Consider the following 13,213-nt stretch of genomic DNA (forward strand, 5'->3'; position numbering starts at 1 on the left):
CCAAGAAGAGTATGAGGGGGTCTGATAGAAGTGTTCAAAATCCTACTGGATTTCAGAATCAAGAGTGAAACCCAGCCCAGAATGAAAACCACAGAGAAATGTATTTAATACCCAAGAACAGTAAGCATTTGTAGTCTGGAACACACCTATCAAGCCATTCTGTCACAGCCAATATCCTGAATTCAATGCAGAAGCACCTAGATATGATCCTCTTGATCACACAGCAGATAGCAACAAAACCTTTTAGATGGAAGGAATGGTCTCCTACAGTTTATAAACTTTGTTATGAATTAAGCCTTTTATCCTGAGATCACACTTTTATTCAAATTATTCAATTTATTCAGATGCTGCTCTGTTGCACAAAATTGTGCTAATACTGGAATGCCTCATAAAAGGGTCAATCAAATAAATTGCAAAAACTTTTCTAGCAGGTTGACAGTTTTCTCTCAACTTATTCACCTGTTAGATGATGTATGAGAGGTGGATGTTCAGACAGTTGTCTTTTCCTCTCTTCCTCTTTCAATCTATTGTTAGAAAACTGAGCTGCAATGATGAAACGCCAGGTGTTAGTACTGGCATCACAATAGAATCACTCTACTGTGGAGCTAGAAGAGTCACACTTACAAAGGTCACATGCTCACTTGGGGTCTAATTAAAAATATACTGTCGTATACAATACCACATGAATTATCACCTGTGGCAAAAGAAAGCATGCACTGTTGTCATATCAGACTGTTACTGATCTTTCTCCTCTGCCATGCTCTCAGACCTTATCTGCAAAACAGACACTTGATAGAGGCCTAGCCAGACAAAATCAATGATGTTTCTACTCAAAGCCTCTACTGAGAGTCAAACAGTACTGTTGAATATCATGTCAGAAAAATGTGTCAGGCACCCAATGGACAAGTAATTTATTATTTTATGTGGTTGCAACAGCTTTAGGTACTGCACAAAATAACAACAATAACTAAACAAAGCACTGCTTCCACTATGAATAAGAGTAATAATAGTATTACAATTTTCATCGGGTGCTCTTTTTGCCCCTCACAGTCCAAAGACACACAAGAAAGTAGTTTAATTTGCTTTTTGGAATGTGTGTCTGTGTCTGTCTGTGCCCTGTGTGTATCCCGCCTTGATAATATTGCTCACTGGGCTAGGCTGAGGCTCGCTGATGATCCTGTACTGGACACAGTGGTTAGAAAATGGATGGTTGGATATTAGTAGTAGTAGTAGTAGTAATTATAATAAACCTTTACTATTTAAGAAGAGGACATCAAATTGCCAACAGTGAGACCAATGTTCATATCATATAGTTTTTCTCAATCTACCAGAATTTCAGGGTTAGGAAAGAAAATGATGTAAAAATGCATTGAACTCTGCCCTCTTGTTCCCAAACAATAACTCGTAGAATCTTTTTTCTAATAAATATAAATATTACATTTTAACATTGTGAGTTTTTTGAATGCATGGCTGTGAATTTGGGAAACATGGTGAATAAGAAAATGAAGCGGGTTTAAGCTAGAGTATGAAGTCAAATTAAACAATATCAATTCCTTTCCACTGCCTCCTGTCTCTACCTTCCCTATCCATTCATTTAAACTACCCCAAAACTAACAAAGGGTGTAGACAAACACTGAATCTCAATTCCCTTCCCACTTGAGCTCCAACCAAAGATTTTGCTTGTTACTATCTGAACCTGAAACATGTCTGTTGCATCAACAACGGGAGACTCCTGATCAGAACAAATTAGGCAAATACTAGGCTGGTGATATGTAAGAATGTGAAGTGTTTTTGGAAATGTTATTAATCATGTGGCTTCCTACTTCATGCACACATATCATCTGTCAGCATTTATCATGCAACAACGTGGGAAATAGGTGAGTATTAAACTATGTGCTCTTCATGAGTCCATTTTCACATGCTGTACTTTTCTAAAAGAAATGAAAAAGAAAAAAAACACAGCACAAATTCTGTGGCAAGCAACAGAGATTCTTTTCTATATCAGTGTATAACTGTGTATAACTGTAGCTCAGTTCTCCTTCAGTAATAATACAGAATCACAAAATAACTATTTAAAACACTGACAAATTAAATCAAAGGCTCTAAAATGTAAATGTAAGAAACCAATAGGTCAAACCTCAAAAGCACTACACTGAATTTTTTCAGTTTTGTTTCGTAAAATGGCTATATACCAAAGGCAATGAAGACTAGCACTCCATTTCATTTTAAAAGGTCACGGTATCGGCTGAAACATTAGTCTAATAAAAAAAAGAATTAAATGTTTTATGTCAAGAGGCTTTTATAGACTGTAAGTCTTCACAAGGTATTAGAAAGGCTTGTAACTGACACCTTTATTACACCTCAGTGTAATGAAAGTTAAAAAAGGGAAACACAAAATATTTTTTTTCTGAAAACCAATCAGTGAATGTGTCTGATGGGCATTTATGTAGCAGTGCGACACTATAACAAACCTCACTTGCTCCCTTTCCTAAAAAATAAAACCCGGCAAAAATTGGGACTATGGGACCGTTACTTACACCTCTTCACACATGTTCAGGATTGCCCCCCAGAAACTTTCGCAATGCAAAGTGACAGGAGAGTATTTGAAACAAGTCACAAGTCGCTTACTGTTTGGGAGAATTACATAAATTATTGTCCCTTCTACCAGCAAACATCAGTCACAAAGAACAGAAATTGCACCGTATACATAACTGCAAGTACATACAGTAAGAGCGTTCCAAGACATGCAGGGAAAACATCATCTCTTCTCATCTCTTGGGGATACAGCAAAGAGGGATCTACAGCTATCAGCCACATGCTCAGTGCAATGTCGGAGGGCTACTGTGGAAAGAACTGGCAGTTGATGTGATACACTGATAATCTATTAATGAGAACATCTGATACTACTGCTTGCAGGGGCTGTATGCTAGCATTTGGTGCTGAGCCATAACTTTTAATGCTCTACAAATCACAAATGAATTAATCATTTTACATAGATATTGTAATGTATCCCCTCTTTCTCCTTTAGAATAAGAAGTCTACATTAATTAAATATCATTATCAGGACACTACATTTTTATTTTAACCTTCAAAGGAGTAACAATATAAGGTCTATATCCTAAACAACTTTATATGTTTAATAACTGTTGTCTCTCCATATTTCACATTGCACAAAGAAATAAAAAGTTGACATAAGACTATTTTATTTCCAAAAAACTAAATTTTCAAGAGAAAGGTCTAAACCAGATTTTAATATTTGAAACAATAACCACAAGATAAAAAATTAAGAATAAAATATATCACGATATAATCCAGAATTCAGATATGAAAGAGTGGATTCACGAGCAAAATAATTCAAAATATTATTTTAAATTAACTCAGGAATGAATATTTAGATTAGTTATTTTTTTCTCCACTTCCTGAAGAGGCTGTTAAATTAACTTTTTATGTTACTGATAGCCATGAAATGGGATGCAAAAAACATTGCTTTAAAAATCTGTTAAATTCGGGTCCTGTTGAATATTTTTTCCGAAGATAAAAGCTCTCCAGAAACTTTGTAAAAAATGGCAATGATTCCTTGAGTCCTTCGTTAAATTTAAAATAACTTCTAGTATAGTGTTACATAGCAGAGTACCTATTCACACTGTGAAATTTATGCTTTGATAAAAGAAAAACACATCTTAGTTTAAGTCAATGTAGGTCTGTTTTTTTAATCTAACTTTGGCACAGAGACCACAAAGAATAGAAACATGTCTTTCACACCAATTTGTCACACATAAAAAAGGAATGCACATGAAAATCTCACACTTTGTGCTAAACAAAATGAAAAAGATATTAAGGTCCAGCAGCTAATTAAAATACCTGTGAGCCCCTTCCCAGATACACCCACTTCCCCAGCCACACACAGACAGCTAAAAGCTGGCTATAGTGTCTGGTTTTGACAGCAAAAGGTGAGGTGAAACACTTCCTCTTCTGCACTGGAATGTTTGCTTCTACATTAATAACTGGTATGAAGGAAGCAGTGTGATGCATACAGAGGGGGCCTTCATTATAGGTAATGAGGAAAGCATATTTTTCACTAGCTCAAAGGAGATGTTTTGCAGAAGCCAAAGCCTTTATAGACAAATAAACATCAGAAAATTCTTTTTGGGGGTTTAACTTCACCTTATGAATTCAAGCCCTACAAAAGCTTGCATTAAAAGAGATGCACACACTCAGACGGTATTTTAACTCCTTTCAACCTACATCAATCCTGACAGTAACTCATGTGATCCAATTCTCAGTAGGATGTTTCCTCAGTGATGTTAACCTGATTGTCGGTTGTGACGGAGACGTAAACGGGCATACCCTGTTCAGCCGGTCTATGTTGAGAAGCTGCAGGAGGTCCTCCTCAAACTTCTCTGTGGATGGGTGGAGAATTACAGAAAGCTTGTCCAGGTAGCATGTGAAGCTTTTTAACAAGCGAGGCTTCCGCAAGCAGTCACCTAAATTGCAATCAAAACAAGCACATATAGTATACATCAAGAAGAACAAACAGCTGGGTCCACATCAAAAACATCACAGTTTATATTTTACATAGGGTGACGAAGATGTTCATAAAATGGATTGTTACTTCTTCTTCTTTCCTTGCCCAAACACAGCGGAGGAAACAAATGTCTCTGAAGCTAAGCTCTCACTACAAAAGTCTTCCTGTAGATTGGCAGAAAAGTTCAGACTCCAGCAGTATCACTTTTCAGAATTGTGATAGAAACATTAGAGCTCTGGAAGATTTTTCTGACATGTCTACTTGGAACAAAAAATTGCAGGAAACAATGACTGATATGAGGAAATGCCAGAAAATTATTTCCTAAGATTCAGTGATGTCTCACCATCATTTTTCTCCATTCCATGCGCTGTCAGTGTATTCAAAGCCTCCAATATATCCACCATCCAGATGTATGATAGTGATGTGTCTATACATTGACTATGCAACAATTCCAATGATTGAGTCGAGGAGCATTTAACAATTGACTGCTTGACATGTTCTGTAAAAACTGACCAGTGTTTCACAGAGCAGAAGAGATTGTACAGCTGCTGAAGAACACAAAAAAGCTGACTAAACCGACAGATGATTTCACAGCATCAACAGGTCAGGTTGAGAGAGTGCCTCCCATCAGGGACATCCAAACCTTTCTTGTTGAGCTCCAGCATTTTTTTCTTCACCCTTTGTTCATCCTGCTGCTTGTTGCACCTCTTGTTATATGACTCTACTCTGCAGTCCAGAATGTCCAAATATAGGACAATTGTCCAAGGAAGCTATGCCTTTCCTATGGTGTCATCAACTTTAAGAAATCCAACAAAGTGCTCTAGGAAGTATCCACCAATGTTGCATAGTCTCCTAAATGTAAAGTCACTGACACTGGAGTGACTAAGATCTGGAGTGACTAAGATCAATGGCATTTAAAGTTATGTCTGTAAATTTTTTGTTTTGGATATATTTCCCTAAAAGTAATCTTTAATGGCGCCCTGTTTGGCTATTCTTACATGGCCACTCATGACTGGGTTGTCATTAATTCAATTTGCCCGAGGAAACTTCCATTACACAGGTCATATAGCTTTACTGAACGGCATTGATTCAGCCATTGACTGTATTCAGCTAAACAACATTCAATGACAACAGCTCACGTCAAGACGACTTCCAGTGTCTCTGTTCAAGAGCTAACATTTCTTGGGTAATATTGTTAATTGCTAAGTCTATGTTCAATCTGCCCTATTATGCACGCAGTCTGGAATGTTTGTGGTCATTAAGAGGCCATTTAACAGGTATCGTACTTCACAATACCTACCAATGCTTTACATAGTTTTCACCAATGTTATTTACGATACTTTGCTTTTAACAAGGTGTAACACAGTAAATAATTTTTAATTCACACCTATATTTTAACCTTAAGCATGCTAAGCTTTAATGGAACCCATTCAATGACTAACGGGTTGTTTTAATGATCTTTAAGCATCACTTCACCCTAATGGACAATTAAATTAAATGACTGCAAGCTGCTGCTTATATTTATAAATCCAAACTGAAGAAACGTATTGATTTTTTGTGTGTACCTGCATATTATTCAGCCTTAATGGCACACATGCTTCAGTGTTATTGCAGGTAGTATCAAAAAATGGTAAGGAAACACTTAACGAGGCAAAGCAGCTAGTTAGCATCCTTTACTGTGTCAAAAGACGGAGCTCTTAAAACTTAAAATGCCTGCCTCTTTTTGGGTTTGTGTTATTTATGCAATATTATTTGATTCCTACTTCTAAATTCCTGTGTGGGCATAACACTTTGATCGCCCTGAAAGCTCCACAAGCACTGCATTTTTCTAAAAGGGGCTGCAAGGCTCAAAGGGATGTTAGTTCTAAAGTTATAGTTGCATTGCTGTAGAATCAATAGACCATGACATTTGGGACCGTTTCCGAACGTCTTACGAGATGTTTTATGAGCACTGCCGCTTTTACAAGGGAAAATGAGACAAGGAATTCATTGGGTTCAATTAATATTCTAAAAATGTGTCGCTGCAAATTGGAACAATTAAAAAAAACTAATGGAATCAATTTTAACTCATTCCAATCTAAACAGACTTGATTTTCCATTGTTCCTCCTCTAATAAATGGGAATCTAATTTCAGTTGAGGACTCAGATGATGGTCTCAGCTTAACAGTGCCGCCAAGATCCAGAACGATAAATAAGGGGATGATAAATAACTCTAGAAGTGTCTTTACAACTCTAAATCTGATGTCTACGTGAAAGTCTGGTTCTTTGTTTGTTGTCTGATTAATGATATTATCAGTATTGCTCCACGGTATAAATTCATAGGTAACCAATTATTCTTCCCACGCAGAAACTGGTGTTTATTTCAACCACCAGGACCAGCCAGAATATGATCATGTTGACTCCCAGGGCCAAAGCAGCCTGGCTTATAATCAGCAAGACAAACAAAGCACTTAAGGTTTTATGCATAGACTTAAACCTGGATCAAACTTACACTTCCTAACAACCAAGGGCAAGCTGCTCAGAAACCCATAGCGCCAATGGATTACTGAAAGCCTGTTCTTGGTGTGTAATAAACCCACTCTGTCAAACTCTATCCATGTCATTAGCTTTCCTAATAAACTTTTTTTTCCAAAGCAGAGTTTGACTTTCAGAACAAAGAGAGGAAAGGAAGATGTATAAAAGTCTGACTCTACAATAACAGAGGGGTAATGATGTGCAACTCAAAATCCTTTCTGCCGATGGCTTGAACTTGAATATATTTCACACAATTAGAAAAGGCATCAGCCTTTGGCGACTGTGCATCTAGAATATTTAGTTTTAAGTAGTTTAATATCATATATTTCTGTCCTAAAAACATGATATTGTGAAACAACACTCATTTAAAATTATCTTTAATATTTTAACATCTGCTGTATACATTTAAGAGCAAAAAGAGAAAAACTGCTTATAATTAAAGTACATTCATAAATTCAACATGAATAAATTCATGGGATGTAGATATTAATGGTGTTTGTGTCTGATGGATTTGCAAGTGAAAATTTCATTAATTAACTGGACTATTGCTTGGGTTGATCGATACTGCAGAATTAATTTTGCTCTGCTAGTGTATTCCATGAATATTATTTCAGAAGGCCCTGCATTACTCTAATGGGAATTCTGATAAGCAGCCCAAATAGGGACAGAATTTAAATGAATCCAATATTTCTTTAACATGCTGTTCCTAATCCCCACACAGAGCATTTATGCATTACTCTGGCTGCTTGTCTCTAGTGCCAAGAGAATGTTTCCTTCAAGACATCTGTGTTCTGTTAAGAACATGACAAAGGAGAGTTATTAAATCTGTTACATGTGCTTTTGTGTGAATGCTTTGGACAGTTTGTCTAGCTGATAGTACTAATCTTGATTGACATACTCTTCAAGCAAATGCCTAATGCAATGAAACAAAGCTACGAAAAACACTTTGAGCTGAAAACTAAAACAAAGCAATGTTCTGTGTGCTTGAACATTTTTTAACAACAGATCTATCTTAAGCAAGATGCTGTCTTGGATGCCCGCCTGCATGCCCACCTTTGTAACCTTACATCTGTGACTGTGGTCATGACACGTGGGACAGCTCCGATTTAAAATCATTGTTATGTTTTCTCTGCCACTATCTGGGGAGGCGACCTTCCCCACCCTTGTGTGAAAAACAGTGTATCATCTGGATGACCACAATGATTGAAATCATCAGAGACAGGGCTGTTATCAGGGGCATGGAGAACCTGAGGGGGCTGATGAGAAATCACAGCCAGAGAAGTCTATGATGTGGCTGTGCAATGAGAGCTAAGAGATGCAGGTTTCCTGTACTCAGAACAGACTTCCCACTGCAATAAATAACTCCTGACCCTTTTAAAGGCCGGAGTAGGAGAACAGGACACTGCCACATATATTTTACCCAGGAGACAGCACGCAGAAGAATATCAAACCAAACCATTTTGGTGGTTGACACAGTTGTTATTCACAGAATTGAACAAATAAAAGCCTTAGCAAGTATTAAATGGTTTCTTTTAGGTAAACATTCAGAGAGTCAAAAATATCATAGTAGTATTTAACACCATTACCTACCAGCACTTTACATGCAGCTTCTGGTCACAGGGACACGTCTAATCGCCACTCCTCTTAATGGTGTAGTTTAGTTTTTTGTAGTGGATTTTGATATCTATTTTCACTACATTTTTTTAAATTAATTTATTGCTCATTCTCTGTAATCCCCACTTTCCTGAGTACTACAGTACTTCTGTCTGTCTACCTGCTGCATGGCTCAAGGTGTTCTTCAAACAGCCCCTGATCTTACCCGGTTTCAGTCCTCCCAGATTTCACCTCGTCACAATTACTGCAACTTCATCGGAATTATTTCCCTAAAACATCTGCCTTCGGGTACTGACGTGATATTGGGATTGTGCAAGCAATGAGATACATCCCCTAAATTGTCCCACTCTGCTAATGGCTCTCCGAGACCGACCAAATCAGCCTTTATTCAATACCCGTTCTGTAAACAACACAGCAGACTTTCTAAATATTTTCTCCACTTTGTGTCCTTGACCAGAAACCAGGAGCAGACAAAATGACGGCCTCTTGTTTGACGAGATTATACCTCCAGGACATGACTTCTTTGAACAATCTTTCCCCTATGGCCATGGTGTGGGCCAAATTGTTATTTATGATTTACTCTTCTGTGTAAATCCAGTTTCTGTACCTCTACATTATTTTGAGCATCTTGTTTTAAATGTCTCTGTTCCCCAGTCTACAATCAATGTTATAATTTACAGACCCCTGAAGCATAATAATGTTTTTTAAGTGAGTTTGCTGATTTACTGTCTCCACTATGTTTCAGATTTAATAAGATCCTTTTTCTGGGTGACTTTAATAACCACACTGATTAACAGCTTTTCCAATTTAGCTACTGATTTGCTAGCTTTGTTGGAACGCGTTAGTCCAACACAGCTTGCTCTCAAAAAGGGTGAAGTCTTGGACATAGTCACTGTAAATGATTCTTTGGTTTCACACTTACAGTAGTTTGAACTAGGTCTTTCTGATCACTTGGCTGTTCTCTTTGATCTATAATTCTCTGTCTCCCACTCTCCAACTTCACGTTCTGTAAGTTTTCGCAACTGCCAATCAGGTGGCCAGAATAGATTTGCTGATTCTGCTATCTCTTCATTGTTTTGCTTTCCTATCTATGATACTCTGGATGACAAGTTGCAAATGTTTGATAGCTTTTAACTTCTCTTGTTACCTAAGCTCCTCTCAAAAACTTCATCCAACTCCTAAACTCAACGTGCCTCATGATATGCTGACCAATAAAGGCACTCTGCCACAAACTAGAATGTGGTTTTCTGGCATGAATGTACATCTACCATCCTAGTAGACCATTTGATTGAATACAAAGATACAATGAAGACTGCTTGACTCAGCTACTTCTCCCATATCATTGGAAATAACTAAAACAATCCCAGATACCCATGCTTTACCATCAAAGACTTTAGAGCCAAACTTTCCCACTACATTACCTGCCTCATCCTAATATTGCAATGCTTTTTTTTACCACCAAGATTTGACAGGCATCACATTCTCTCACCATGCTTGACACTACTACATTTTCCCCCTGTCTGTTTGTTTTTGCTGGTCCTCCTCTTTCCTGTTTCTCTCAAATCGACACTGCATGCATTAGGATTGTGAATGAAACCCACCACCTTTCTGCTTGATCCAATTCCTATTGTTTTGTTTCAATCCTGTTATCCAGCCCTACTGTTCTCGACATAGGAAATGAGTCCTTGAGCACTGGAGTCATACCAACAGCTTTTGAAAAGGCTTCAGTTACCCCTGTGCCTTGACAATTTACATCTTATATTTAACTTTCCTTTTTTGCAAAGATATTACAATGTGCTGTTGCAATACAATTTAACAATCACCTAATTACAAATAACGTTTTTGAACCCTTCCAACCTGGTTTCAGACAAATACACAGCAGAGAAACTGCATTTGTTAAAGTTACTAACCATCTTCTTATGGAAGCTGATTCCAGTTCTCTAACTATTCTAATTCTCCTAGACCTAAGGGTTGCTTTTTACACTGTGAATCATGACATTTTACTCTCCCATCTTGAAACTGTTTTTAGAGTTCTTCATTCCACTTATGTTTCTTATGTATTGTTATTCTTATAACTGTTTTTTCTACTTTACATCTACTGTAAAGTGCTTTGAGATGCTGATTTTAACAGTTCTATATAAAATAAAGTTTATTATTATCACAGTAATCCAGAAAGAGAGGAAGGAATTTAAATCAATGTATTATTGTTTTAAGGTTTACCTATTGATATTATTGATATACAAATATCAATGGAATTAATATAAGCATTTTCTTTCACAATCTGCAGTGACTGTGATTTAAAGATACATTCATCTGTAAATACTAATTTCTGATAAAAATAAAGTCATTGTCTAGGTACACAAAATCCTTCCCAAATGTAACAGGTCTTTTGACAGCACAAAGAAAGCCAAATTTAAGCACGGGGTGATTAAAAAATATCACGCAGTTCTTTGAGACAAACACACATTGACATCTTGCCAAGATTTTAATGGTCTTGACACATTTCCGTAAGGAGGTGCTGGGACAGTTATAATAAGTATGTCGACTGCATCATCTCTATTAAATGAAGACATCAATTAGCAGCAACAATTTGAAATGGTACAAGAACACACTAGGGATGAAAATAAACATGGGTGGCTTTTTACTTCCACATCCAAGTGGTACTGGACTGGAAACCGAGATACTGCTATTCTATGGTTTCTCTGGCATTGCATTCACAGAATCAATCAATCAATTTCACATTTCTAACCTAACTTGAATTTCAGTCTAAACTACACTTTAAAAATTCAGTGTCTAAAGAAATAAAGCTTTAAGTAGTAGGATAGGATTCTTTATTCTGATGTCACTTTAAGCTGTAGCTTAATAATGAGAAATGACACACCTTCTGCTAACGGCAGAAGAAGCATGTCCTTCGAATTGTATTCATCACAAGCTTGTTAGGTTTTAGTAACACTGTAACTGGCATCACTCACTGCAATGCCAGCAAAAATCAGGAGACCCAGAACAGCCAGGTCTTGAACTATACACTCAGTTAGCAGTAGTCCTGTCACTCCCCTGAGTATGATGCTAACCACTCCAAATGCTGTAGATGTACTGCCTCATCACAGACCACCTAGCTTTACAAAGAGTCAAAGTCACTCTTCAGCTGTGTTCTTTCCATGTTGGTTACACTTACCTGAGTTGTCAGAAGCTGGTGCCACTCCTGGAATGTCCTCTGTCCTGGACACCAGTATGTTCTGGGGTAGAAGGTGCAGTATGGTCTCCATCGCTGGGTGGGACTGCAGGGAGTACCGAACATGAGCCCCCTGGATTACTTTCACATAACTATTTTCTGGAGAACACACAGGACATAAAATGGAATTTACTATCTTGCATGACTGCAATCATTCAACCCTCAAGGCTGCATAAAATTCTAAAGGAGCCAAGGACTTCTAACAGATACCTCTATGCTTTTATAGGACATTACCTAAAAGACATTTAAAAACTGTAAAGAACAAGAAAACTGGCCAGTACAGCAGGCAAAACAACATAAAAAGTGCTGCAAATGACAGCAGGTCATTCAGCCCATCTTTCTGTTAGAGTTAGTGTATGTCTGTTCGTCATAAAGTAATTGCATATTAAAGGATTTTTAGCCAGAATTAATGGAACAAATTAGCAATATACTTTGTAAAGTTCTGTACGCTAAAGTATTTTAAGTAAGGCGTTTTTCAAACCGAGGCTTGAGTGCAGAAAAAAGTCAAAACAAGCAAGCAGGTCAGTTATAAGCGTCATAAGCACTGGAAATAAGCTGGCACAAGTGAGAACCACTGATATAATGGAAACAGTTACAACACAGTGTAATCAATGCATTATATCACCGTAACTACCAAATGGCTAAGCACCCTGTTCCACCACCCTTTGAACAAAAATACTCATTTCCATCCTAAACACATTACGACACATTACATATTTCCAGTTGTGTTCTGTCTTTCATTGCATTGCACTGGATTAGCTTTGTCAGCACCCTAATATAAAAACACTAGTCGCCTACTCTATCAGGCACATCCATCATCTCAATAACCTCCCTGCTAGTAATTAAAATGTCATCCAACTCTAAGCTGCAAATGAGAAAATGTGGAACTGACATCACAGAAGGTGGTGACTGGGCTGGTTCATACTCCACTGGCTTGGGTTATCCACATTCGCAGAAGCGTATTATTCAACCATTCAAAAACTGCAACTGGCAAACTACTGATTAAAAACAAAATTTATAACACAAAGGTCACACAACTTCAATAAACTGTCCAACTAAAAGGGTCCAAAGAAAATTCATACGGGAAAACAGAAAATATGTCAACACTCGGGTCAGACATACTTAGTAAAAAAGAGAAGAAGAAAGCTTGCCGAGTGTAGCAATGCAAGTGCTTGTATCAGGTCTCCACATCTGTGCCAAATGAGGAGGTACTAATAATAGGTCATTCATTAATACCACTGTGAGAGATTCTTCTTCTGAGTCGGTAGTGAAAGGATTTCAGACTCCTGCTCTTTATCCCCAGCCTTGTCGCCTCAGCGATTGGCAGT

At 37.5% G+C, this 13,213-nt stretch overlaps 1 protein-coding gene across 4 annotated transcripts in view; it reads right to left on the reverse strand.

The window, feature by feature from the left end:
- nphp4 (nephronophthisis 4) overlaps positions 1-13,213 on the reverse strand; it is a 128,239-nt gene that overhangs the window by 75,217 nt on the left and 39,809 nt on the right. For all 4 annotated transcript variants that reach the window (XM_015337161.2, XM_015337163.2, XM_015337160.2 and 1 more), the window contains exons 6-7: positions 11,829-11,984; positions 4,348-4,484 (exon numbers count right to left, since the gene is read on the reverse strand). In XM_015337161.2, coding sequence (XP_015192647.2) covers positions 4,348-4,484; positions 11,829-11,984 — 293 coding nt within the window. The remainder of the gene's footprint in view (positions 1-4,347; positions 4,485-11,828; positions 11,985-13,213) is intronic.

Source organism: Lepisosteus oculatus, chromosome 25 (genome assembly GCF_040954835.1).
Source record: "Lepisosteus oculatus isolate fLepOcu1 chromosome 25, fLepOcu1.hap2, whole genome shotgun sequence".
Taxonomy (NCBI): domain Eukaryota; kingdom Metazoa; phylum Chordata; class Actinopteri; order Semionotiformes; family Lepisosteidae; genus Lepisosteus; species Lepisosteus oculatus.